The sequence below is a fragment of the Brachypodium distachyon genome, chromosome 4 (genome assembly GCF_000005505.3).
Source record: "Brachypodium distachyon strain Bd21 chromosome 4, Brachypodium_distachyon_v3.0, whole genome shotgun sequence".
In the NCBI taxonomy this organism is placed as follows: domain Eukaryota; kingdom Viridiplantae; phylum Streptophyta; class Magnoliopsida; order Poales; family Poaceae; genus Brachypodium; species Brachypodium distachyon.
The window spans coordinates 39,569,181-39,595,364 of NC_016134.3; the positions used below are offsets into that span (position 1 = coordinate 39,569,181).

Sequence of the window (26,184 nt, forward strand, 5' to 3'; positions counted from 1 at the left end):
CGGTTTCAAAAGACCACAATTTTTCTCAGTTTGAGCAAAACCACGAGGCCGTTTGGGCGTGCTGTATTTTTAGCTGACCTGTAGCTGCATGCGCGCAGGGACGTTGGCAACTACCGAGCTACTAGCTTGAAGGTAGCTGTTAGCTTCAACTACCGAGCTAGCCGTTAGGTTTAAAACATTCTGCACTTGATCTATCTTATAGAAATGAGTTCATCCATGTCAGCGCAGGCTGGGAAGGGTCTGCTTCTGATGCTCGGGTCCTACAAGATGCACTAGAAAATAATTTCTATGTGCCTGAGGGAAAATTCTATTTGGTTGACGCAGGGTATGCAAATACACCTAATTTTATTGCACCCTATCGAAATGTCAGGTAAAAATGCATTATTTTGTTATAATGACAGCTCAGATATTCAAGAAAACATAATTTCATAACTCTTATTTAATTGTCAGGTACCATTTGAACGAGCAAGCTAGAAGCAACAAAAGGCCACAAAACACTAAAGAGCTATTCAATCTGAGGCATGCACAACTCTGTAATCACGTCGAGCGTATCATTGGTGTTGTGAAGAAGCGTTTCCCAATTTTGAAGTGCGCTTCACACTAACCTATTGACTCACAAGGTTCCATTGCCATAGCATGTTGTGTCCTTCACAACTTCATTCGCAAACACGAGGGAGGAGAAAAATGGCTTGACAAGGTTGCCTCTAATATTGATCCCAAACATATAGTCGATATTCCAAGTGGGGATAGACAGTACAGAAGTGATGTACAGTCTCTCAATCAGAGGCGTGCATTGGGAAATACAAAAAGGGATCAAATCACAGAAGCAATGTGGAAAGGCTATTGTGAATATTTGGAGCTGCGCGGTAGAAGAAATAACGCATGACTACCAAGACAATGCTTTTAGATTACTGTTGTTTGAATTACCAACCAAGACCGTGCAAGTCTACTCTCTACTAACATCAGGAAGATTACCTCAAATATATGGTTCATATATTAATTCATAATAATATTAAACATCGTGTAGATAAAAAACCGACATGCAGAAAACAACTATGCTGAGTGTAAACAGATTTCTAATCCACCAAAATATAACATGATAAAAATATTGTTTCAGATCTCATCGCGACCAAGCACTTTCTTCAGTATCTCCATAAACACTTCATCATCCACTGTCATAAAGACTTGACGTTCTATTCTTTGCTCTATTAGGTACTCTATGATCTTTAGATGATCACGTGGTGAAAGTTTATCTACAGTCTTCACTTTAGCGATGCATTTGGTAATGTAGTAAGGATCATTGTCAGGATCACTTTGTTGCAACTGTGCCATCTTGACATCTCTGTAGCTCTGAATTTGTTTCGACTTTACTTCCACATATGTCTGGAGTTCTTCCTTTCTAAAAGCCACCAGATTGTCAATCGCTGATTCCTTGCTTTTCTTAGGCCTGCGTTCGTCACTGCCTTTTGCAGCATTATACCTCTTTGGTGGTTGGTCAGGAACTATGTAGTTCTCTTTAGCTTCAAACTGACTACTAGAATTTTCCACACCTTGAGAATGAGAAACAGAAGGAAACTCCACATCATCACCATATAAGCCTCTGTCCCAATCATACTGGTGACCATCGAAGCCTGGAGCAGGTATTGTTGGAGGCAGCGAATTAAGTCTAGCGGCCCGAAGAACTGATTCTGTGTAGGTTTCTTCTGGTACAAAAGCAGGTGAGCTGTCCTTCTCTTCGAACATATCAGTTGTCCTTTTACAACGCTTCCCCTCTGCTGTTTTACCTGAGTAAAGAGGAATAAATTGTAAATCACAGGCAAGGAGACCATAAGATAAATTCATTACTAATGAAACTAACGTACCGTCATAAATTCCATGCAAATCATCATAGTGAGGGAATGCTTTGTACCTCCACTTCCTTTGTTCTTTACTCAACTCATCCCATTTTTCATCAATGGATTCTAGCACTTTTTGCAAAGGATCCCATCCAAAGCCACTCTTGTTCAAAATAGACTTGACAGTATTGTAATCTTTCTTTAACCGTTGCTCCCTATCTTTTATTTGAACAGTGGTAAAATCAGCCTTAGGAAACTGTGTATTCAAGCGAGTTAACATGTGATTCCATGCTTCTTTCGTGAATCCATTCTGGCCATAATATTTAGCAGTATCCGCATATTCTTTCATCATATAAACAAGAAATTCTATTTGAGGGTCTGTCCAATGTGCTATGGGTTTCTTCTTTGCAATCGCGGGAAAAAAAATATAAGCCTAACTTGCATAAACATGAACATGATACAAATCTGAACATCATGAAGAAAATTTGCATAGCATCTTTTAAATTGCTAGGTTGCAAGATGGCATCAATGAACAATGATCTATGAAGGGGAAACATAAAACACATCATAGAGGAGTCACATCGGCTGAAAATAGCAAGAATTTTTGTCACTAATTTTATCTCATTTGGATGGTATACGCAACAACAGCACCTTCTTCCGGAAGTTGCAATGGACAGATGAACTGAGCTGACGACAGGGACGAACCTGTGAGGCCCCCGAGCCGTCCCCAGTCCAGTCCGCCGCCCCTAGCCCGCATGTCGCCTCCCTCTGCCTCCAACCCCAGCAGCCGGCCTCCAAAGCTACGGCCCCGCCGCCCCCAGCACGCGCGCCGCCCCCAGCCCAATCCGTGCATCGCCTCCCTCCGCCTCCAACCCCAGCGGCCGGCCTCCATTGCTACGGCCCCGCAGCCCCCAGCCCGCGCGCCGGCCCCAGCCCAGCTCGTGCGCCGCCTCCCTCCGCCGAGGCCGCCCTGCCGCCAAATTTTGCCGGAGACCTCTTTGACAGGCAATGCTGGGCATGGAGAGGGAGAGAGATAATCGAGAGAAAGGACGAAGGGGACTCAGTGCTAACCTTTTTTTATCTCCTTTGGCCGGATTCTCTTTCTCCATCTCGACCAAGGGAGGCGATAGGAGGCGGCTCCTCCAGGAAGAGCAAACAACTTTGCGAGCCAAGCGGCGGTGAGGCGAGGTGGGGGACACTTTTCTCGTTTCTCCGGAAAAAATAAAGAGGTTGGAGGTTCTTTATTTTATACAGAGAAAAAACCACAGTTTCGCAAATACTATGGTATTAATACTGCAGTTTTTAGGGGTAACCAAACAGGTCACAGTAATTAAAACTCTGATAATTATAAAAACCATAGTATTGCTAAAATACAGAGAAAATACTGTGCTACCAAACGGGCCCTAAATGTTATGTGTATGGATATTATTTCGCCCTATCTCAAAAAAAAATTGTCCTTCTCCTAGGCAGGGTAAGAACTACACAAAAACAACCAACCACCGAGTAAAATACCCAAAGCGGAAGCTAGAGTTTACGAACCCTAGCCCATTATGGTGCTTAGCCAAGGGGATTTGGTGTGCACGCATGATGAATCCCGTGCCGACTGCTCCGGCTTCGGAAGAGTGATTAAAACCAAAGGGAAAGAGAGAATCGTCGAGAAATATTACCCATTGAAAGTGAGAAGCAGAGGGAGATCGGGAGAAAAACGGCAGGAAGTTACTCACCGTTTATTCCTGCGGCGAGCCGGAGCGCCGCAGTCGGTCACCGAGCAGGAGCTAGGGTTGGGCGCCGGCAGAGGATGGCGAGAGAGCTCGGCGGAGATCGGAGGAAGGAGACGTTCCGGTCTGGGTCGGTCAAGGGCACGGGGATAATATAACACCGAGGTACCAAACGGTCTGCACGTTGTTGCGGAAAATTTTAGTTAACATAAAGAGTATTCAAAATTGAAAACATATAATAAAATCCTAAATGTTGAAAAGTGCTTATGCACTTTTTGGATGGGACAGGCGCACCGGCTTCATCACCGTCCGTTCATCCCTTGGACAGGAAACCCGTCCGATGCATCTAGGACAGCCAGCCTCGTGTTTTACCCACGGCCCACGTCTCCTGAGATGGGTCCCACACGTCCTTTCGTTTCGAAACAACCCGCAAGGCTGCAGCCGTTTCTATCCCCTGGTCATTTCTCCCCCAAACTGTCCGCCTTTCTCCTCTCCCTTGCTAGCGATTTTTCTCTGGCGCTGTGATTATCGGCGGTGCGGCCGTGCAGGTCGACGGAGAAGAGAAGCGCAACGAAGGGGGCGTGGTCGACGGGGGTGGGGAGGTCAAGCTAACCGTCGATTTCTCGCCGCGGCTTCGCACATCCACCGGCGAGTCAGGACGGGGGTCGCGGTCAGTCGGCGGTGGCGGGGCATCTGCATGTCGCGCGGCGCAGTGGTGGGAGCTGATGGAACTGGGTTCTACTGCGGCTGCCGCAACTGCTTTGAATCGAGCCACGGCGGCGAGGCGCAGTTGCCGCAGGTAGGCGGGGAGGTGGGGAGGTGAGGAACTGTGCGGGGAGACGGATAGCTGCCACGGGAGGTGGGGCGGAGGGACCATCTGCGGCGAGTTTGACGACGAGCTGGGTCGGAGGTGCTGCTGAGACCCATGGCGAGGTGGGTGCCGTGTTTGTTGTGCTTCACTAATCCCCACAGCGAGGGGGTTGAGGTGCTCTGTTCTACGGCGTGGGGACTGGCTGCGGGTGTGATTGGTGTCCTTGTCGTCTTCATCGACCACCTCTCCTTCGATGACTTCCTAATCGAAGCTCACAGCGTCTACATCGACTCACAAGACAACGAGCACATAGCCATGCACGGGAACCGCATAGGCTTCATCCCTCATTGGCAGGTTAGGTGCTTAGTTCGCTTTTCGTTCGAGATTGAGGACCCTATGTGCTAATGTGACTGCTAATGTCACCCATAAACTTGCCCAACTCGATGCTAATGCTTTCAGTAGTTTCCTAATAGTTTTTGTGAATTGTTTGCTCACTTTTGTATTCTGCATGTGGTTTCATGGGGATGTGTCTGCTAGTGTTACCTATAACTCGCCCAACTCAATGCTAATGGTTCAGATATTTTTGGGAAATTCATTGCACATTTAGATGCTGGAGATGTTGGGCTTCATATATGGTACTGTCCAACTAGTTTAGAGGTGTGAAAACACACAGTAGAGAAGGGCCGGAGATCTGTGCGCACTTGTTATTAGTTACAGTAGATTTATAGAAATCGCGCGCACACAAACAGACACTAATGCCCTCCTCTTGATTTTACATCAAATATGATAATTAAATTAGTGCCAGTACAGGAAGAAAGAAGACCCACCGCATTAGTCAAGTCTTTAAGCTACATGTTTTTCTGGGTAGACATGACTCATCGAAGAAGGTAAAAGAATGTAGCAAAGCCAAGATTGTCATGGTTCTATCCTTGTTCGCGATCTGCACAGTATCGCTGATGCTTACTATCCAATTTTGAACTCTAGTTGCTGGATTAGCTATTGTTTTTTGCTTTTGTGCTTTTCTCACCTGTGACATTGACTAGAAATTGCATTATATAGCCAAAGTCTCACTAGTTGATAATTAGTTGAAACAATTTTTGCTTCATTGAGTATTCAGTTCTGACTTTTTATCCTTTTGTAATAATTAGTTGCTTCCACGAGGGTACTCGCATTTTTTTAAATAAAAGTTGCTTAGTATCCAAATTTTGAACCGAATACTACATATTTAGTTGCTTCGTATAGGTGCCTTGTTTTAGTATAGTTGCTGGACTAGCTTTGTATAGTTGCCTCATTTTAGTGTAGTTGCTTATGTATATGTTTAGATATACCTATTTAGTTTCTTTTTCTTAACAATATACTTGAACATGCCCGGGCCTGAAGTTGCTTTTTAACTTAGCTAATGTAGTTCGCTTTTGATTATTAATCGTTCACACACCGTCTTACAATTTCTTCCTTTGTTTTCATATATGCGGCAGTGAGCAAATATAGGTGCATGCCTCAGCAAATATAGTTGCTTTTTTTAATACAGCTTTGTGTTTTAGCCTTTTAGGTAACTTCTTAAGACCTTTTCTTAAATACTCCCTCTGATCCTAAATTCTTGTCTCAAATTAGGCCAAATATGGATGTATCTACTCTTAAAAGGCATCTAGATACATGTAATATTTCGACAACAATTTAGGATTGGAGAGAATAGTTGCTTATACATATGTTTAGCTTTATCTTTGTCGCTTTTTCCTTCTTAATATACACACACCCTAAAGTTTCCTTTTAACTTAGGTATTGTAGGTGCTTTTAATTATCCTTTAATTATTTGGTGCTCACGCAACGCCTTATAGTTGCTTCGTTTTAATATAGGTGGCATCAAGCAATATTGTTACACTTTTTGCATCTCCTAGTAAATTTTTGATTTAGAAGTTGCTACACTAGTTACACCTTTTGCTTTATCATATAGTTGCTTTTCCGACCCGTCAACCATGGACTAGAGATTGTATTATAGTCAATATTTTGAAGCAATTTCTGCATCATTGATCATTCAATTTTTGCATTTTCATTTTTTCTGTTGTAATTAGTTGCTTTTTCAACCACTCAACTATTTTTTTGAGTAAAAGTTGTATATCCATAAAAAAAATTGAGTTAGAAGTTGCTGCAATAGGTAAAACATTTTGCTTTATCATATAGTTGCTTTCTGACCCGTCAACCATGGTCACAAAATGAACCAAAGAGTCAAAATCTGAAGCAATTTCGCATCATTGTGCATTCAGTTTTTTTGCTTCTCTCATTATTTTCTGTGATAATTACTTACTTTTCTGAACCACTTGCTTTTCTCAACCACTCAACTATTTTTTGAGTAAAAGTTGCATCTATATCAAAATTTTGAATTAGAAGTTGCTATAGTAGTTAAACTTACTTTGCTTTTATCATCAAACATTGGCTACAAAAAAATGTATTTTTAGAGACTCAAAAATTGAAAAAAAATCCACATTATTGAGCATTCAGCTTTTGCTTTTCTCATTTTTCCCTGTGATAATTTCTTTTCTTCAAAATAGGCGAGTATTTGAGTAAAAATTTGCATTGCTTAGTTCTTTGGGAAGATTAACCTAATAATGCATTAGAGACTAACCAGCCTTTTCTTTTACAATAGGCATCAAATGAACAATATTGAGGAAGAAGCAGCAGCGGGGGTAGCCGAAGATGTTGAAATTGGGGATTTCGTGCCTCGTCGCAGGAGGCGCAGTGCACATGATGGACAACTTTCAATCGCAGAACCAAAGGGAGGGACAACAACTATTGTTGACAACGCTGCTGTAGGTTCAAACTCTGATCTGATGTGTTATAAAATCATCCCTTCTTTTAGTTTGATTGTTTAACTTCACTAATTATTTTAGGTTGTCCAACATGCTGCATTATTTTTACAGGTTGCACAACAGGTGGTTGTACCTAAGTAAAGACAACCTTGACGTGCAGGAAAAGAGGTAAAATTTATGGTTTGGTGTCTGCTTGTTGTTTACATTAGTTCCTTGTTGCCTATTTTTCAATGCCAGACTCATAATTGAGATCGATTGGCAACTCGTTTAGGTCTAAACCATCCATCTATGTCAAAACAGAAACAGTACAACACAAAACTGTTAAAAGTTCATAAAGTCACAGCTAAGCATCTCTTTTAAAATTGATTTTTTAACATATTTTTGAACTCCAGGCAAATGCAACTTTTAGGGGTTCCCTGTTTTTTATAGTAATGCTTTGACAAGCTAAAGTCCACAATCTCCTTTTTTTTATTTGATTAGGTGCTTTTCTCTTTCGCCATGGAGGTGTACAGATCAGAAGAACAAGCAAGATGATGATATGACTATGAAATGATCAAAATGTTCGTATTAATGAAAAGGTGTTGTGTTTTTAGGGGTGTTCTTTTTTGCCAATAACAAGGCAACGGGGCGGCTAAAACACTCAGCTAACGCAGCATGCTGCTACAATGTGCATGTTTTTTCTGTGCAACATAACTTGTGCGTTTGTGTGTCTGTCCAGCAACTCTTTTTGCAAAAACAACACTACTTTGAATGTTGAATCCCTGATTTTTTTTCCTGCAACAGGCTAATGTTGCTTGTGAAGAGGAATGAGGATACCAAAATTGCTTCTTCTGCCTTTTGTAGTTAACAGTTCAAAGGAGCATCCTATTTTTTTCAACAACCGGAAGCATGCCCTTCTTCCCCTGAGGGTTAGGAAACATGGATCTATGCAAGTGCATATGGATCTATTTCTGACCCATATTTCAATTGGGGGGTTTCAGGTTTTTCTTTTTGCTTATACAAGCAATTTTTAGGGGGTATATGGTCTATGCAATTTGAGAAGGTAGACGCAAGCAGGGGAGATAAAGTAGATTGAATCTGTACGGAGGAAGTAGGAGGCAACTTTTGCTTTGCTACCTTTTACACCCTGCCAGCGCTAGAGTTGGGCTCCCGCGTCAGTGGAGAGATAGAAGAAAGCATTTTGAATACTTGCTTTTCTATTGGCTAGTTCTTCACTTTTTTGCTTGTCCAAAGAGCAACTATTACCTAGCTCGGCCTGCGCGCGGCAGCTGGGAGCCCAACGAGGCAAAACCACTCGGCTGGAGGAATGTTTTGCGGGTGGACGTGTGAAGTGGTGCAGGGTACCGAAACTTTCTTTTTCAAGAAAAGGAGACCAATCCTTACCTTTTTTGGGTGTGCACTCTGGACACTTCAATATTGCTCGAGCACCCTGTAGCAGCGTCCTAAAAATTATATACTTTTTACTTAGTAGGAATAACTTGATGAAAGTAACATGTATGCATGTTCAAAAATATGAGTTTTCACTAAATAGATGTGAACAAATTAATTATTTGATGCCGTGACATGATTACATGTTTAGAGAAATCAAACAGTGGGTTGCTCTCTGTTTAGATACAGAAGATTTCCGGTCTGGATCGGTCAAGCGCACAGGAATAATATAACAGGGCCAAACGGTCTCCAAACAATAGAGATTTCGTAAAAAAGAAAACAGGGAAGGTTTGATCTGCAAATCCGGGCCCAGATGCCAGAGGCGCCAGACCCGTTCCCCACGGCCACGGCCAACCCCGACCGCAGAGTTACCGGCCGGCCACCGCCACCCGAGCGCCGAGGCAAACTCAAAATAATATATTTCTTTAAAAAAAAAATCGTGCTATTCAACAGCCTCGTCTTCCTCCGCCTCTCCGCACAACTCGCGGCTCTCCGCCTCCTCCTCCTCGTCCCCCCGCTTGCGGTGGCCTCTCTCGGTAGATCCAGGGTCAGGTTCGCGGCGCCGGCGGCCGTGGGGAACGAAGACGAGGGGGGCGGAATCCGCGGGCGTGAGGCGGAGAGGATGGGGAACCCGCATGGCGGCCTCGACGAGCAGATCGAGCAGCTCTTGCAGTGCAAGCCCCTGGCCGAGCCCGAGGTCCTGCTCTTGTCTTTGCGCACTTGTTTCGATTTGTGGCTGTTCGTTTCTTGGAGTTTCTTGTACGGTTCCGGGCGGACTCCGGCGGATCGGCGGCCGCAGGTAGTCCGGAAGGATCCGTCATCCGTGGGGTAACTGGGGTTGCGCGTGGCGTCTGTTGCTTGTTATTATGCATGCCTTTTCTATTGAAAGAAAAATGTAGTTTTGATGTTTTATTAGGTTGGTACTGATTGAATGTTTCACTTGATGTACGAATTGTTTGGTTTGCTACTGGTTTCAATGTAGTAGAAAATTCTGAATGATTACTAGTGGGAAATGTGTAATATCGTACCGTGTTCATCTCCTCAATGGTCAGTGCGTTTGTAGGAGTTTTTTTTTGTAAGACTAGCATAATACCCTTCTGTTGCTACGGACTTGAAAATACACTGCAAATTGAAAAGAATGTTTACGATTATTTATTGTCTTGGATCAAATACGCCACATCCATTTTCATCTCAATAGTCTGTCAAGTCAACAAGTAACATGGTAGGAAAGGTGAGAGGCCGCCACCACCAATTTAGATCTTTATTGGAGTAAAGAAGATAGTATAAAAGAGAGGCATATGGAAGAGGTTCTCAATACTAGCACCTGTTCCTTATGGATTCTGATATGGATGGCCTTTGCTTGAATTCTTGGCCCTCACAAATAAGAAACAAGTGTGTACTGATATTTTTCTTGGTGCTTAGAAGAATTGTCATGAGTTACAATCATCTTATAAACACTTATTTTGCAGCTGAGAGCACTGTGTGGGAAAGCTAAAGAGGTTTTGATGGAGGAAAGCAATGTTCAGGTATGCCACTGTGCCTTTTCCTAGCCAAGCTAGTCAGCATTTAGTTTTTGTTACATGGATTTATCCTTTTCCCATCCTATCAAAATATTGTTAGTTTAGTTGACGCAGAAAGAAATTTGGCTAGATATATTGTAATGCATGCCTTGGTACTTTGACAAAGGATACCGAGTATTGGTCCATAACTTATTATTGAATGTCCGAGGAGTGAGAATTAAAATTGCTGAAAGCTGAACAATATGTTTGTCTGGAAATTGTGGGGGGTTGTTTTGCATGCTCAAAGTCATTAGAATATGCAGCTGCTGTGGTGGATGTCGCACAACTTTTTGGTAGTTAATTGAAGTTTTCTGTTTAGGTTCCAGTTGAATACAAGTTGCACTACTATACTACATTTCAGTGTTGTAAGTAAATGATGTTTGGTATTGGTCGAAATTTAGGTCATGATACAAATCTTCTTTTAATTTTGTCTTAGTGGAATTGACCTAGGAAGTGAAGATTGAATATATCGGGGAATGGATACCTGTGTTTCTGTCCTAGAGGAGCATGCAACTATTTTTTTTTTGAGGCAAAGCATGCAACTATTGCATTCCAGATGTCATGATTTGTTTTTGCTATTGCGTTATTTCTAGTTGATCATTGCATTCATTTTAAAATTTACTTCCTTTCAGCCTGTGAGAAGTCCTGTCACAATATGTGGTGATATTCATGGTCAGTTTCATGATCTTGCGGAACTATTCCGAATTGGTGGGAAGGTATTGTCTTTCCTCCACACCCCTTGGTTCTTTCCCTTTAATTTTTGTGATTCATGCTACATTTTGTTGTACCTCACTCCGAATCAGTCGATTCTTGTGTAACCTTGTTTTCTCATTGTTCTCTTCACTAGTGTCCTGATACAAATTACCTATTTATGGGAGATTACGTGGACCGTGGTTACTATTCTGTTGAAACTGTATCGGTAGGACTCCAGACCAGCACCTTTTGCTTTCGCAGTTATTTTAAGCTGGAGTGCTAACATTTTTTTAAAATTAAATAGCTTCTGGTGGCTTTGAAAGTTCGTTATCCACATCGAATTACAATTCTTAGAGGAAATCATGAGAGCCGGCAGGTAACTGTTTATAAGAAATATTTAAGCCATTATGTATTCACATTCCATGATCTTATCTTATGTCAAGTATTGAGTGCTGAACTCTAACCATTCTGCAGATTACTCAAGTTTATGGATTTTATGACGAGTGCTTACGGAAGTAAGTAACATCTTTACATGCTGCTAGTCTGCTATAACACCCTTGCCATCCTATGTTTGTTCATTTAAGTAATGGAATTAGCGCCAGTGGTTTATGTATTTTGTTATATCAGATAGTTGTATCATCTCACATGAGGATTGATATACATTTTCTTACATAGCATAGCAAAGATCCAATTTGGAACTTTACTATCAAACCCCCAACCACTATGCTGCTACGGTTTCTCTCATACTATTACAATTAGACTGTATCCAGTAATATACACACACATTGAGTGTCAAACGGCTGGGATGCCTTGTAATTCTATTGAGCGGAATGGGATTGAGACCTAATTTAACCTAATGTGACATAAGGTATAGATATTAAGATGCCCACTTATAAATTGTAATATTGAACAAAAGGTCATGTAACACTTGGTTTGGGAAAGGTCACAGCCAAAGATTTATTAAGCATCTTCTTACACAACGTTGTGAAGAATCCAGTTAGGTACTTTATTATCAAATGCCCACCTACAATGCTGTTATTCCTTGAGTGCTGTTATTATTAAGATCTGATCAAGTAACATATGCACATAGATCATGGAAGTAAATGTGATACCTTGTGCTTCTGTCGAGACAGTTGAGGCCTAATTTGACCAAATGCAACAAAAAATATGGATTTTAGGATGCTCACTTGCAAATTGTAATATTGAACAACAGGTCTCACGTAAAACCTATCTTTTCTGTTTTCAAGCCTTCCTACCCAGTATTGGGGATAGACTTCTGATTTTTAATTTAAAATATTGTCTGCTATCTAAGCTGATGATAGTCATTCATGCACATATGACATGTCATCATTTGGCTCTTCGACAAATTGATAGTAAGCTAGTAAGCTTTTCCCTTGTGGTCATATCATGCCAATGTCCTGCCTGCTTATTATTATGATGTGGTATTGCAATTGTTGTATAAAGAATGTGGGTTCAATGTCTCACTGAGTTAGCCAGTGTATAGTCCATGAACAGTTTGCATCAATTGGGTCTATTCCAAACTATTTCACCTGTTTGTTGCAGGTACGGAAGTGCTACTGTATGGAAAACATTCACAGATCTTTTCGACTATTTCCCGTTGACAGCATTGGTTGGTACCAGTTCAATTTCATTTTTTTGGTCTGCTCTGGCTTCAAGTTTATATTCCTTGCTCCCATACTTGTTTATTTTTCGTTTGGTCGTACAGAGAATGATAAATCTATACATAAAATGTACATCAGTTTGATTAAGGACTTTTCTGTTTCCTGTTCTCTGTACATTTATGTATAATCAAAGAATTTTCTGCAACCTGATTTTGTGTGAGATCCGCTGACATAATTCAAGATTGTACCTGATGTATAAACATTTTAATAAAGCATAATTTCTGGATTTGCTTATTTTATTGCTAAAATAGCCAAGAAAATGGTTGTCATTGCAACTAAATTGACATTTGTGATCCTTGTAATGCATTAATTGGTAGTCCGTTTTGTATAAGATAGGAAATACATATGATGATGTGATAATTATGGTGGAATGAGAACTACATTGTTGTTTTAAATGGCCAGCGTGAAAAATTCAAGCTTCATTCCCTAGTTTGGAAATTCCATCCATGTGTTGTCAGCCACCATGAATTGCATTATTAGGGAATTCAATTCACATTCCAACGTTAGGGGTAACCATGTTTCTTACAGGATTTCACCCATTAGGGTTAGTCGATGTTTGTATTATACTCCCTCCGATCCATAATTATGGATATAACTTTGTAATAAATCCAAGACACTTATTATTGATCGGAGGGAGTATATATGATTACCTGTTCATTGGTATGACTTTCTTAGTTTGATAGGTTGTCTTATTGTGCAACTTACGGTTCTGGAGTTGGAGAGGGAAATATGATCATTCGGATAGTCGTATAAAGATTTTATATTCATGATTACGTGAATGAATGTTTACATTACTAGCTTGTAATCTGATTCAGTTTCTTCTGTATTATTGTGCTACACTCAATTCGAATCTCGTGATGCTATTCATACTAGGTCGAGTCCGAAATATTTTGCCTGCATGGTGGACTATCACCATCCATCGAGACACTTGATAACGTTCGTAGCTTTGATCGTATCCAAGAAGTTCCTCATGAGGGGCCCATGTGTGATCTTCTATGGTCTGATCCTGATGACCGATGTGGTTGGGGCATCTCACCACGTGGCGCCGGATATACTTTTGGCCAGGTTAAACTTATCACTCTATTTGTCTAGTGCATTTTGTTTGTTTCCTGTCTTTGCTTGAATTGACCTTTGTCCTATTTGTTTTTGTTTCAGGATATTTCAGAGCAATTTAACCATACCAATAACCTTAGGCTAATAGCAAGAGCTCATCAGTTAGTTATGGAGGGATTCAATTGGGCACATGTAAGCATCTTTATGACGAGCTTTCAACTGTTATTCATCTTTCTCCCTATTCCTAATGCATTTTTTCTGCATGTAATAGGAGCAAAAGGTTGTGACAATATTCAGTGCACCTAACTACTGTTACCGTTGTGGTAACATGGCCTCAATCTTGGAGGTAGATGATTGCAGGGAGCATACTTTCATCCAGGTAAAGCTGTTTTCCATGGAACCATGTTTTAGCTGATGTCTTTTGATTTGTCGGATTCCGTCAGTTTTCTTGACATGGAATCACGCTTGTGATCTTGTACCTGCAGTTTGAGCCTGCCCCAAGGAGAGGAGAGCCTGATGTGACTCGAAGAACGCCTGACTATTTCTTGTAAATATAGCACTAGGTTGCTTTGGGCAGCAAATGAAAAGTGTGTTATAGTTAGATGCGTCGTGTGTTGTGCTAAATATTTTTTTTTGGTTATCACTATTTGCTTCAGTTCTTCTGTTGTATTCACTTGGTCGTAATCCGCTCTCGTCTGTTGGGCTCAGGGGTCTCATGCAGAAACTTAATTCTTGTTTAGTTAGCTGTGTAGTAACATGCAACAATGGCATTTCTTTTGTTAACGGTGTCGACAGTTAGACTCGTGTAATTTAAAATATAATGTTTTGCGACAATTTCCATCAAGTGTGAAAAGGGAAGTCTAGTCCTTGGTAAACTTAACAAAAATATATGTATTTTGATTCTTCTACTGTGCACAGTTTTGTATTCAAACCTGATGCAAAGGTTCTACTCAATATGTAGTGTTATACTCGGTACTATATATTGTTTTCCATTTTTCGTTGGTGAAGTGGAAACGATGTTTGAGGAATTGCCTGCTAGGTTACCGACGTCTCGTCGGGGAAGCAGAGCAGCCAGGAGGAATTTGAATTGTGCCGATCACGGTCACGGCAACTTCTCGGCGCTGGTGCTTCTTCCAGCTGCATCGACTCGGACTCTCGGAGCCATGCCCTTCACCAGTCACTGACTGCTTTATTAGAGTCATGTGTTGTGCATCAGAGCTGAAGCTCACCTGAAGGCTGAAGCGACGCCAATTGTCCAGCCAGCAAATCCCTCGTCACACACCTCTCCCTGCCATTCCACACACCAACGGAGGAATTTGGAATTAATATGTTAGGTGAGACTGAGAGTGAGATCCTGCGTACACTTGAACAGAATTATGATGTCGTACCAGTACTCATAATGCCATTGTACATCGGAGGCAATTAAAGATTAGCACACTCCTGTATATAGCAATGGAAATAATTATTACTCCTATATACCTCTGTTCCAAAAATGTAACAGCCTACCTAAACATCTTACGTTTTTGGAATGCAGCTGCTAGAGCAACCGGGTCCGTGCTAAACTTATAAAACCGGAGATAGGAGCCCTTATCTACAAAATCGTGAGAGTATCAGACCGGCCCAAATCGACTGTTGAACCACTGGCCTAACCAAGTAGCTAGGTTCCATCGTCCATCCATTCATGCAGCATGATAGTAACCCTCTAGCTAATGTTTGTTCGATCCTGCAGCTGTATGTCGTGATTAAGCTAAACAAGCTATGCGCGCGTGCATGCATGCTTACTGCACTGGTCAAATTATTGCAGACACGATTTGAGTAGTTGTTGTGCAGTCGCTTGTCCATCATTTTCCATTCATGAACAGAGGTCAGTCACGGGGAATATATCCAAGTTCTCGGGTGAGAACAGTTAATAATGGGCATTGATGAATGATTGAATGGGGGCTAATAAATCAGTGGTTTTTGCAGCACTTTTTTTGGGCCCATATGCATGGTAGTACTAGTAGCAATTGTCTTTTCCCCGGAACAGGAAACAGTATTGCCAACAAGAATATTAATGTGCTCAGGCCCCTTGATGTTGTCGTCCTACTGCTTTCGTTGTCATTTGTACCACATGTTCAGAACTGAGGGGCTGGATACTGCTAGGCTTGAACTCTAGCTTGTACTACCTGATCACTCTTCTTTCTTGGTTTGTTCACATAATATGATCCGTGTGCTGTCGTCTTCGTCCTCATCTGATAAAGGCCATTGATTAATCAAGCCATTGAAGGGTTGTTGGTCTATTCAAAAGTGCGTAAATTTTGCTCAAGTGCGAGTCACATTTCTAATCTTTTGGGTCAATATTTAAACCATCCTCTCATCTCCACAATACTGCCTTTTTTTTTTTGCTAAAGTTGAGGCTCTTAAATTTAAATCATTCTGCTAAAATTACACACTCCCTTATTCTTGTAATTTCATGCCAATTACCAATGTAGTACAATTTGCAGCCAACAAAGAATTTGCAAAATCGGATGATATACTTTTGTTCTGACAGAACTGAAAAGAAAAGGTGAGTATACGAGGGTTGGTGGTGTCATCAGTGTCGGAGATGCTGCGGCGGGTGCCGATGAAACTTCCTCGAGATCGCTAAAGCTGCGTGGCGCGAGGATCCCGGATAATGGAAGAGTACGGCGGAGATGCTGTGCTCTCGTAGCAGGATCGAGCAGCGAGATCGGTCCCGGCGCCTTCCTTCCTTGGATCCGCCACCGACACGCGGCCGCGCGCGCGAGGCAGAGGCAGGTCGCTCGCAGTCGCAGCTCGCAGGACAGGCACCCCGTTTCACGAGCCGCCATCGTCCGTCGCATCGCGCCGCACCTCCGACCGTGCAGCCCCGCGGAACGAAACGTACTGTAGCTTTGATCCATACCCGGTTGCTTCCCTGGTCACGCGTCGGCGTCGCGGGCCATTCCGCCGACACGGGGACCGCTGCCACGACTCCGCCGAGGCGTCCGTCCCCATGCTCACCACCACCAGGTACATTGCACTACGCGCGAAATCGCAGAAGCGGTTTTTTTTTCTTTTTTTCTTTTTTGCGGGTGCGGGTTTTGCTTTTAATCGGCGTTTTGGCGGTACCGGGAGTCTCTCGTCTTTGCCTCGGTTCCGTTTTCGCGCCACCGCTCTGTTGGCCGCGGCAGGGCCAATTTGCCCGCATCCGGCAGCATCTGATGCAGTAGTACTACTGCTGCTCCCCTGCCATTGTCCAGTACAAAACTCTCCGGAGCCCGTGCGCGCGCGAGGCCGAGCCGGCCCCGTTCCCGATCTCCCATGCCCCCCCGCACTTGTTCGCCACATCACGTACGGTACGCACTACGCAGCAGATGCTGCGATGCTTCTCGCTTTCTTTTTTTCGCTTCGTTTAGCACCAACACGTTCCCGAGCCCGAGGCGGCATAAAATAAGTCCCCGCGCGGATTCGGTGGCCTCGGCTCCGGCGGGGGAGTTTCCGATCCCATCGGATCTTGCTAGCGTAGCCCATCTTTGGCTGCTCCTCCCTCCTCGCTAAAATAATCTTCTCCGTGCTCACTAAGCACCAGCGCAGACTCGCACGCCGTGTCGCCTTGTTTGATTTTGTTTGCCTCGCGGATGCACCGCATGCACGCGCGCGACGCGAGCAGCCGGCTGGCCCCCTGGGTCGCATCGGAATCTCGACCAGCGACACGTACCTATTAGCTAAATGCCATGGACAATCTTTGCATGTCCCAGATTATCACCCTCTCACTAGCTAAATGCCGTGAACGATCTTTGCCGTCTTGGCGGCATGTACACAAACGGGTACTACAGTGACAAACAAGGACGGTGGAACGAAAGATTTTGCGTCCCAGAGCTCCTGGGGGGGTCAGCGTCAGTCACGGGGTGTCAGCTCGCTCGCGTCGTGCGCAATCTTGGTTGGATATCGGTTTTGACGACGAGCAAGTGAACGCCGCCAGCCATTTCGCTTCTGTTGTACAGAAAGGTGCGGGCTTATCTCCCCTCCTCCTTGTACCAGCATCAAAGGATCTACATCTCTTCCATCTAAAGAAAACCCAAGGGAAGAGAAGACTTTTTTTGCCATAGATCATCAGCATCTTTTTTGGAAATAAGAGGGTTTCATTACGGATGTTTAACAAATGGAAAATCTGAAACAACCAGATTGGGGGTGGGGATGGAATGATGATGGAAAAGGTTAATATGCTTTGGTCGGTAGCTTTGCTCAGCCTGAACGACTGCATTAACAAGGAGCAGCAACCTAATCCCCTCACTCTCACCTGCCCTCTGCGGCTCTGCTCCCCCACTAAATAATAATAGTCCACTCATTCTCGTATCTTCTCCATCAAAGAGAAACAACTTCTCACTCGCAAAAAAAGAAAAAGAGAAACAACTTCTTTTAATTGCTCATCAACCATGCCCTTCGTCTCTCTCCTGATGCTACCGCTCACCCAGCTGTCGATCAGACGGCTACGGTTTAGCCTTTCCCCCCTCTCTCTTTAGCTAAAGAATTAGCAGCGGGGGCACGGACAGGCAGACAGATTGATGCCATTGTTCGATTCTCCTTCCTTTCTCCTTCCCTCTCCTCTGCCTTTTTCTGGCCGTCTTTTCCATCCCCCGCATCTGTTCTTACAGCTTTACTCTCTCAACAACATTCCTCGCCTCGTGGGCTATCTGCTCCGTTCTTATACTAGTGCAAGTGCCATTGCTGCGCAGGGGATTTGTTACTCGTCTTCTCCGTGATCCGTAGCCATCTCTGCCTCTCTCTCTGTCTCCTCATTCGTTCTTGTGTTCTTCTCGTGAGGAAATAAGCCTGGGTTCTTTTCGACGGCGCCTGGACAATAGTGGGCAGCTGGAGAAAGCCGGCCACGCCAGCGCCTTTCTTGGTTTCCTCATGGGCAGCTCACCCTGCTCTGTTGTACCAACTCCAGGTGAGGCTGGGATCCCGGCTGCTAGCTAGTTTCCTCAGCTCCGCCTGGAAGGCCGAATGGGAATTCAGTCTGAATATCTGATGGAATCACTGGAGCGAGTGATGGGATTTACTTGCATTGCGCATGTTTGGAGTTGATGGCTGGTAATTTGCTTGGCAGGTTCTTGCTGAGCGGAGTGACGCCTGGGCGGCCATGGAGAGGGCCTGGAGATCAGGGGTGCTCTCGGAGACGGCGTCCTGCGCCGACACGCCGAGGTCCGGCCACTCGTCCTGCAATCTCCAACATCGCTATTCACAGGGGTTAGTTCTCCTCTCACAGGTCCTGAAATCTGAATCAAAAATTTCTTCTGAAACTTGTGCAGTCCAAGATCAATCGGTACTTTCCAAAAGAGAACTCGTTTTCAGTAAAATAGCAATACAGGAGTGCAGTGGTCTGCTGTGGTGAAAAATATAATAAAATGTGAAAAAACACTGCAGATTGAGAACGGACTTAGATTCCAATCCGTACCAAGTACGCTGCTCATTTCATTATCCATTTTTGCATACAGAACATTAACAATTTTGCACTGTTTTAGTTGAGCAACTTATTATTTGGGTACTGTACACGCCAACTGTCCTCGTCATATCACATTGAATACCTTTACACCACATGTACGGTGCACTGTACAATGATCTTTAGACTTTACACTAATTGCTCCTGGAAATGTTTGACTGATATAGTACTGTGAAGGAACGTTAACTCATATGGATTTTATGTATGGTACATAATTTTAAAATAGTAGGCCAAATAATTTGCTATGTCTTTATAACAGTGAATTTTGGCATGGAAACTGATCAAATGAAAATGATCTCTTATGTATGATTTTAGTATGCTCAAGACAGACGAAGGTGCAGTCGACATATCACCACGATTCTCTTACTGCAAGCCTGTGAGTAAATTGGATTTATCATTGAAAAGATTCAATACATTTTTACTGATTCCCTCATGTTGCTCAAAAGCTTAAGTTACTGATTCTCAAAAAAGAAGAAATCACAAGTTACTCTTCAGCGATACCTATTGACCATACAATTTAATTATTAGATTGTGGTTCTATCACATAATGCAGACCACCAATCGAGACATGATGCTCCACAGACGACATTCACTTAACATGCCGGAGCATTTGCCAAGTCATTACTCCAGGAAAACAATGGAAAGGACTAAAAAATCTACTTCAATGGTTAGTTGCAAATTGCCCGAATTGTTTCAATTTGTCGAACCGCGGAAGTATATTTTTTTTTGTTGAAGCTGAAGAAATATGCAGATATGTTGCTTAAAAAAATGCCTCCCACTAAATTTTTTAGAATTTTAACATTATCACTTGTATTTTTAGCAAAAAAAAGCTTAAATTGTTTGAATTGGCAGAAGAAATACCTCCACCCAAATTTTCTTCGGGTCTGCCTCAAGATTTATGTGTCTTATATCTGTGCGATGTATTTATTTTACTATTTTGCATTATTGATCTAAGTACGGTTTTGCACCACTTATCCTTCGAAAGTAATAATCCAGAAACAAACAATTTGGTGGAATATTGGACTTAAAGTGAGAATATTAATAGTCCTGCATGCTCATCCGTACATTTGATGGCATGCTGAACTGAAAATTGAGAATATTAATTAGTCCTACATGTTGTTCCGAACCTTTCTTTATACATGTGTTCTTAGTCATGACCTTGCATTCTGTAGTCCGTTGCAGATTTAGCGGGGGAGATTGCAGCCCTCGAGCAGGAAGTCATACGCAAGGAACTACATCTGCTCTCCCTCTACAGAAGAGCATTTGACCAGTATCTATCTGATTCTTCCAGTGTTGCGAGTATGAGCGAGGTACATAACTCAGGGTGCTAGATATAGATCAGTATTTCGGACTTCAGTGTATGGTACTTCCTCCCATCGATAAAAAGTGTTGTCCATTTTGTACTAAGTTAGTACAAACTTTGTACTAAGTGGGCGACACTTTTTATGGATCAGAGGGAGTAAATAAAAAAGACCAGGACTTGGGAGTCATCCTAACAGTATAAGTCCAAATGTCCTAAAATTAATTCCATTAGCAGGTGGATCAAGAAACGCCAAAAACCATCGATGAGGGCGCGCTCCGTTTGAGAGATATCAAACAGTCTGCAGCCTTCAACTTGCCAACTGTTTCAGATTCTAAAAGTGTATGAACTTTCTCCCTCCATTAATTCTTTTCAGTATACCCTTCCTAGCCACATAATGTTTCTATATCTGGTATCTTACAGGAGGTATCAAGACCAGCTTTGAGGCATTCGAGCCTGGTCAACTTCTTGAGTGCTTCTATTTCTGACTATGTACCTAAGATTTCTTGCAAACTATCGGAAGACATTCTAAGCTGCATTGCTGCTGTCTACTGCAAACTTGCAAGCACACTGTCGCAAGATGCAGAATCTGTGGCTTCACCAAGTCCTTCTGTTTCATCTTCAAGTACCTTTTCTCCAAGGCGTCGTAATGATAGCTGGAGTCCTCGGTACAACTTTGATACCGCCACAAGCCCTCACCAATATGGATACCAAAAGGATAACAATGAAAAAAACAGAGACATGATAATTGTTCCAAGGATACGTATAGATGCTGACAAGTTTAACTATGCCTCAAAAATGCTCGAGAATATCAGGTAAGCCACGAAAACAAGAGAAGCAGTGTTTTTTTTCCAGACTGGGAATGAACACTTACGAAAGATGGAAGGCTTCAATTACTTATATATAATTTCTTTATGCTCTTTCCCAGGTCCCTGATACAGCGGCTCGAAAAAATTGACCCAACAAAGATGACGCATGACGAGCAGCTGTGCTTTTGGATTAACATCCACAATGCTTTAGTCATGCATGTATTACTCTACACTGAAAACACATAGTATTACATTTTTCTGTATCCACTGTTGACCTCAGAAATCAGAGTTCAGGCCTAACCTATACTGCCTTGTGATGTGCAGGCTTTTCTGGCCTATGGGTTACATGACAAACGCATGAAGAGCACCGACATGATTCTCAAGGTACAATCATACTATTCTGTTCTTCTCTCTCTACTTATAATCTGAATGTGCCTGACCATTTCTCAACTAATATATTGTCAGGCTGCGTACAATGTGGGTGGCCAATCAATAAATGCTCAAATTATTCAGAACTCAATTCTTGGATGTCAATCCCATCGTCCATCATTGGTAAGACCTGCTTCTATGATACACAAAATATGAAGTTCCCCATTAACAAAACAAAAATGACATGCATGCTAACGAGCATTACCATCACAGTGGGTTCGGACACTATTCACGCCAGCAAAAAGATCCACAACAGGGTCGACGACAAGACACCCTTATGCCCTTCACCATTCAGAGCCGATCGTGCACTTTGCACTCTCGACAGGAGCATTTTCAGACCCACCTGTGAGCTCCTCGGCATCTCAATCCCTCCTGCTGATGATGTCAACACCTTGTCCCCGTGCAAAATTTTCTTACCAGGGAAAGTGAAACCTTGTTGCAGGTGCGGCTGTACACGGCCAAGAAGATACACCACCAGCTGGAGCGAGCCCGGACCGAGTTCATCCAGGCCAACGTCGCCGTGAGGAAGCAGGCCCTCCAGCTGCCCAAGGTGCTCCACTACTACGCCAAGGACACCGTGCTGGAGCTGCGCCACCTGGTGGAGCTGGTGTCCGAGAGCACGTCAGAGGCCCAGCAGAAGGAGATGGTCCAGCTCCAGCACCGGCTCAGGAGAAGGATCGACAAGTGCGTGGAGTGGCTGCCCTACAAGTCCAACTTCAGATACGTTGTACATAGGGATTTGGCCGAATAGGGGACCGGCCAGTTTTTGGTTTTCCTTTTTGATTTGTTTTGTTGTTAAGGTGTAAGTAATTAGCAGGTTTTAGATAAACCTAACAAATGGGTGGTGTGTAATTGAGCGAGTTGTGTGTGTAAGTAACTACAGGTGAAGTGTGAATTGTTAATGGTTTTGGTTAGATAGTGCGAGCCAGAAGGTTTGCTGGTGCTCTGAACTGTGAAACCTTCTCCTTTCCTGTCACTCAATTCAGCCAGTAGTGCTGTGCATCTGGATCCTTCTCCTGAGCCGGTGCTGAATTTTAGTTAGATGAGGGGGATAAAGACAGTCTTATTTAGTCCCCGCTCCAGAATTCCTAAAGAATTCAGACCCACGTGCACATGGCGAAGAAGCAAGTGGTACGAATGCAAGAGTCAAAAAGCGAAAACACAAATATGATTGCTCAACATATGGATGAAGTTTAGTCAGTTGCCAGCGACACAGGCAAAACCAATTCAACGTTTCAAATGTTCAATTGCTGCTTGAATTAATTGCAATTTGCAAAGCATGTGGAAACATTCCATTGCCGCGTAAATCCATGGGCGACAAATAACAATTGATGTTAGGTATAGCACGGAGACTGACACGTGAATTATTTGAAGAGAAAAACAAGAAATGGATGACTTGGGAACTGACATGAAATGATCCAGACATAGTTGCAATATGTGTTTGGATATGGCTTGGTCAAATTATTGTCTCTCTTATCATAAAGGGCATTCTAGCAAATGGCCCTGATCTTTCAGCGACTCCACGCAGTCGTCGAACATCTCCCGCAGTCCTTTGAACTTGAAACCCAGACCCTGGAGTTTGGATGTGTTTAGCTGGTAGGACTGCTTTCCATAGGGGTTGTTTAGCCTGCAGAGCAATTTCAAGGATGCATTTTCAGTCAAACTTTCGGCTTAAATTGATGAAGAAAAATATGTTAGCAACAGGAATAAATATTAGGACTGCGGCTGACCTCCTTGGGATGGGAAATACTGGGAACTGTTTTGCAAGCAAGCCAACCAGTTCAGTGTTGTCCAGAACCACTGAACTGCACAGATATCTGCCCATGGCCTCGGGTGTTTCGTACACGAGAATGTGGCTCCGTGCAACATCGTCGATATGAACATACCCCATTCTTCCATACAAAGTAAACCTGTCAGTGTCACCTGCAAGAGCATTTAACACCCACAACGAGCAACCATGAAGAGCACACCATCGAAAAAACTGAACAATAAACAACTTAAATGATGCCAAGAATGTGTTACATATGAAGTCAGGGACTTGTATTCAGTAAAGCACTTGGAAAGGTTGAACTGAATCACTGAGGCCACACAGTAAGTTTAGCACCCAGTTGGAAATAAATGATGATTCTACCAAGAAAAAAAATACCTTGAAGTAAGCCAAGGATATCTGAAGCGGTAGTACACAATTCATGGGATAAACTGGGTCCAATCACAAATGATGGAAGAACAGATACAAGGTCAATGCTATTCTCCCTGGCAAAGTCCAGTGCTGCTTTCTCTGCAAATATCTTTGCCAGGGCATACCATAGCTATTTGGGCGCACAGAAGAGGAACAATTTCAGATCAAAATTTACTGAAGCAACGGAATCCAGAATATAGTTTATGGTGTTCTGCATCACCTGTAGTTTTTCGCAGAGTGGCACAGAGCTCCATATTGTTTCATCCCACGAGAGTTGTGGGTGCTGAGTTTCATCCCTAATCCTTACCGCAGATGAAGAAGATGTGAGAATCACCCTTTTGAGAAATGGATTCTTCTTGCACGATCTTAGCACGTTTAGGGTACCATTAATTGCAGGACCGAGTGTTGCTTCCTGCAACATGAATAGGATGACTAAGCTGTATGGCATGGTAATGATAATAGAGTTAAGTGAAATGCAGCATGCCTTGCAATTGGAATCAGATTTAGCGAGGACAGGAGATGCAGTGTGGAAGACACCCTCACAAGCCATGACAGCATCGTCAAAGCTTCCTTCCTCCATGAGATCAGCTCTCACAAGTTGGAGCCTCTCGTTTGCACCTGGCAATTTCCAAAGGTGTGCCACTTTTCTTCGATCCCCTGTTAAGTTGAAGAAATCCTCAAAACATATAGTTTGTTTTGCTTGCAGCTATGATTACCAAGGATACATATGATACCAATGTCACTAAGAGGAATGCTACAAAGGAGTACCTGGGTCTCTGACTGTCCCTAGCACATGATATCCAGACTCAAGGAGTCTTTTGACGAGCCAAGAGGCAACAAAACCTGAAGCCCCAGTTACACACACTTTGCCCTTGGTTGAGCTCACCATTCTCTCGAGCTGGTAGTGAAGCTGAGATTTGATGCAAATCCACCTCCTCATATAAGCATGCCAAATAACATTCTAGGGAAGGAAGATCAAGATTGGTGCATCATCCCATTTTTGTGACCATGGTTAACAAGTATAAAGCGTGGTTGGTAGAATCTAGATTTACAATGCATTCTCAAGGTATCTAGGTGACAGGTTGGTGTGAAATAGCAATGAGTTTGTTGATTGCTGTGTCAATTCTTTTGCACATTCCATCAACATGTGACTCACCAAAACAAAAAGTTGAGGAATCATCTTCAGATTCAAAAGCAACAAAGCTTGTGGGAAAAAAACATCAGATGCGTTTTCGCCTATAGTTAAATCAAACTTTCACCTATCGTATCAACATGAAGTTGTACTAAACCTGGAGCTATGTTTTGGGGAAAAAGTTGCAGCCAGAGAATCAAGGACCCTATGGAAACTGCTAAACCTCGAGCTGACAACGTCCACCTCAATGCCGAGCCTCCTGACACCATCGGCGGTGACCGGCCCATGTGCGGCCACGACCATGTCGGGCCAGCGTGCCCTGAGCCGTGGCCAGCTCCACCCCATGGCGTCCAGCCCCTTGAGCAGCCCCTCCACCTCGGACGAGCTGGTGAACACGATGGCGTCGGGCGCGGTGGCGTCCGGGGCGACCAGCACCTCAGCGCAGCCCGGCCCGGCCCAGCATGTGGTGTACGCCGGAGCGCGCACGGCCACCCACCCGGCCGCTTCGAGCCCAGCGAGGAAGTCGGGCACGACGGGCGGCTCGCGGAGGCCGTCGACGTCGGGGACGGGGCAGAGCACGCGGCGGCCGGACCCGCGCCCCAGCGCCTCCACGAGGCCGGCAGGGATGGGGACGTCCGGGACGAGGACGGTGACCCTTCCGGGGTCGCGGCAGAGTCTGGAGAGGAAGGGCCGTCCAGAAGGTCGGCGTCGCTGCCGAGGGCAGCTATGGTGAAGGGGAGGGCGGAGGCGGAGGCGGAGATAGGCCGTTGCGAGGGGGAGGAGGAGGAGGAGGAAGGGAGGGCGCGGGAGAAGGCGGAGATGCCGGAGCGGGAGGTGAACGCAAGCGCCGCGAACGGGTCGAGGGCGCCGGGCAGGAGCAAGGGGCGGAGGCGGTCGGGTTCGTGGGCGCGGATGGCGATGGTGGGCACCGGGAGAGGCTGCGCGCCGCGCTGGCGGAGAAGCTCGTGAAGCCGGCCACCGTATCCACCGCCGCTGGTGGTCTGGGGCGTCGTGAACGCTACTCGCCGGCCCGCGAGCGATAGGGTCTCCGGCTGCGCCATTCCCCTCCTCGCAATCGCCGACGCGCCGCGATGCCAATCTAGGGAGGATATCTACTGCCTTCTCTGCGCACTTCAACTGTTTTGTGCTTCTGTGTTACCTCCGTTCCTAAATAATTTCGATGTTTCAGTGCAAATGCATGCACTGAAACTTTCGAACGGAGGGAGTAATTACAGTTCAAGAATTCAGAACAGCAGAGCGCTTCAACCGT

The 26,184-nt window shown here is 44.0% G+C and overlaps 4 protein-coding genes and 1 pseudogene across 5 annotated transcripts; 2 read left to right on the forward strand and 3 right to left on the reverse strand.

Annotated features, from left to right (window-relative positions):
• Nucleotides 1–1,113: 1,113 nt before the first annotated feature.
• Nucleotides 1,114–2,592, reverse strand: LOC112268692. The gene is made up of 3 exons (XM_024454646.1): nucleotides 2,541–2,592; nucleotides 1,863–2,054; nucleotides 1,114–1,784 (listed from the first exon to the last, which is right to left on the reverse strand). The coding sequence occupies exons 1-3, from the start codon at nucleotides 2,590–2,592 to the stop codon at nucleotides 1,114–1,116; spliced, it is 915 nt and encodes a 304-aa protein (XP_024310414.1).
• Nucleotides 2,593–9,027: 6,435 nt separating this feature from the next.
• Nucleotides 9,028–14,436, forward strand: LOC100829341 (serine/threonine-protein phosphatase PP2A-2 catalytic subunit). The gene is made up of 11 exons (XM_003578297.4): nucleotides 9,028–9,293; nucleotides 10,066–10,122; nucleotides 10,788–10,871; nucleotides 11,003–11,074; nucleotides 11,153–11,224; nucleotides 11,323–11,363; nucleotides 12,412–12,478; nucleotides 13,404–13,595; nucleotides 13,686–13,775; nucleotides 13,855–13,962; nucleotides 14,069–14,436. The coding sequence occupies exons 1-11, from the start codon at nucleotides 9,219–9,221 to the stop codon at nucleotides 14,132–14,134; spliced, it is 924 nt and encodes a 307-aa protein (XP_003578345.1). The 5' UTR covers nucleotides 9,028–9,218; the 3' UTR covers nucleotides 14,135–14,436.
• Nucleotides 14,437–17,928: 3,492 nt separating this feature from the next.
• LOC100829647 lies at nucleotides 17,929–22,579 on the forward strand. 2 transcript variants are annotated; one of them, XM_010240009.3, is made up of 12 exons: nucleotides 17,929–18,513; nucleotides 18,673–18,812; nucleotides 19,381–19,441; nucleotides 19,619–19,732; nucleotides 20,238–20,375; nucleotides 20,600–20,707; nucleotides 20,789–21,180; nucleotides 21,294–21,393; nucleotides 21,499–21,558; nucleotides 21,640–21,726; nucleotides 21,817–21,948; nucleotides 22,046–22,579. In XM_010240009.3, the coding sequence occupies exons 2-12, from the start codon at nucleotides 18,706–18,708 to the stop codon at nucleotides 22,352–22,354; spliced, it is 1,608 nt and encodes a 535-aa protein (XP_010238311.1). In that variant the 5' UTR covers nucleotides 17,929–18,513; nucleotides 18,673–18,705; the 3' UTR covers nucleotides 22,355–22,579. The 2 variants fall into 2 exon arrangements, with proteins under 2 accessions (XP_010238311.1, XP_003578346.1); XM_003578298.4 differs by having other exon boundaries at nucleotides 17,932–18,513; nucleotides 20,603–20,707.
• Nucleotides 22,580–22,829: 250 nt separating this feature from the next.
• On the reverse strand, nucleotides 22,830–25,016 carry LOC100829957 (tetraketide alpha-pyrone reductase 1). Its single transcript, XM_003578299.4, has 6 exons — nucleotides 24,551–25,016; nucleotides 24,267–24,439; nucleotides 24,003–24,194; nucleotides 23,750–23,912; nucleotides 23,334–23,526; nucleotides 22,830–23,230 (listed from the first exon to the last, which is right to left on the reverse strand). Exons 1-6 carry the CDS (start codon nucleotides 24,720–24,722, stop codon nucleotides 23,080–23,082), a joined length of 1,044 nt encoding a protein of 347 aa, XP_003578347.1. The 5' UTR covers nucleotides 24,723–25,016; the 3' UTR covers nucleotides 22,830–23,079.
• LOC100835354 lies at nucleotides 24,871–26,156 on the reverse strand (annotated as a pseudogene).
• Between the last annotated feature and the right edge of the window lie 28 nt (nucleotides 26,157–26,184).

Coding starts and splice junctions, on each gene's coding strand:
- LOC112268692 (XM_024454646.1), bottom strand. CDS start 2,592: ATGCGGGCTAGGGGCGGCGGACTGGACTGGGGACGGCTCGGGGGCCTC. Junction 2,055..2,540: donor ACGGCTCGGGGGCCTCACAG/GTTCGTCCCTGT, acceptor TTCAAATAAAAG/ATAGGGAGCAACGGTTAAAG. Junction 1,785..1,862: donor TTTGCATGGAATTTATGACG/GTACGTTAGTTT, acceptor CTCTTTACTCAG/GTAAAACAGCAGAGGGGAAG.
- LOC100829647 (XM_010240009.3), top strand. CDS start 18,706: ATGGAGAGGGCCTGGAGATCAGGGGTGCTCTCGGAGACGGCGTCCTGC. Junction 18,813..19,380: donor CAACATCGCTATTCACAGGG/GTTAGTTCTCCT, acceptor GTATGATTTTAG/TATGCTCAAGACAGACGAAG. Junction 21,949..22,045: donor GAGCATTTTCAGACCCACCT/GTGAGCTCCTCG, acceptor ACCTTGTTGCAG/GTGCGGCTGTACACGGCCAA.
- LOC100829341 (XM_003578297.4), top strand. CDS start 9,219: ATGGGGAACCCGCATGGCGGCCTCGACGAGCAGATCGAGCAGCTCTTG. Junction 9,294..10,065: donor AGCCCCTGGCCGAGCCCGAG/GTCCTGCTCTTG, acceptor CTTATTTTGCAG/CTGAGAGCACTGTGTGGGAA. Junction 10,872..11,002: donor TATTCCGAATTGGTGGGAAG/GTATTGTCTTTC, acceptor TCTCTTCACTAG/TGTCCTGATACAAATTACCT.
- LOC100829957 (XM_003578299.4), bottom strand. CDS start 24,722: ATGAGGAGGTGGATTTGCATCAAATCTCAGCTTCACTACCAGCTCGAG. Junction 24,440..24,550: donor AGGGACAGTCAGAGACCCAG/GTACTCCTTTGT, acceptor TCAACTTAACAG/GGGATCGAAGAAAAGTGGCA. Junction 24,195..24,266: donor AATCTGATTCCAATTGCAAG/GCATGCTGCATT, acceptor TTCATGTTGCAG/GAAGCAACACTCGGTCCTGC.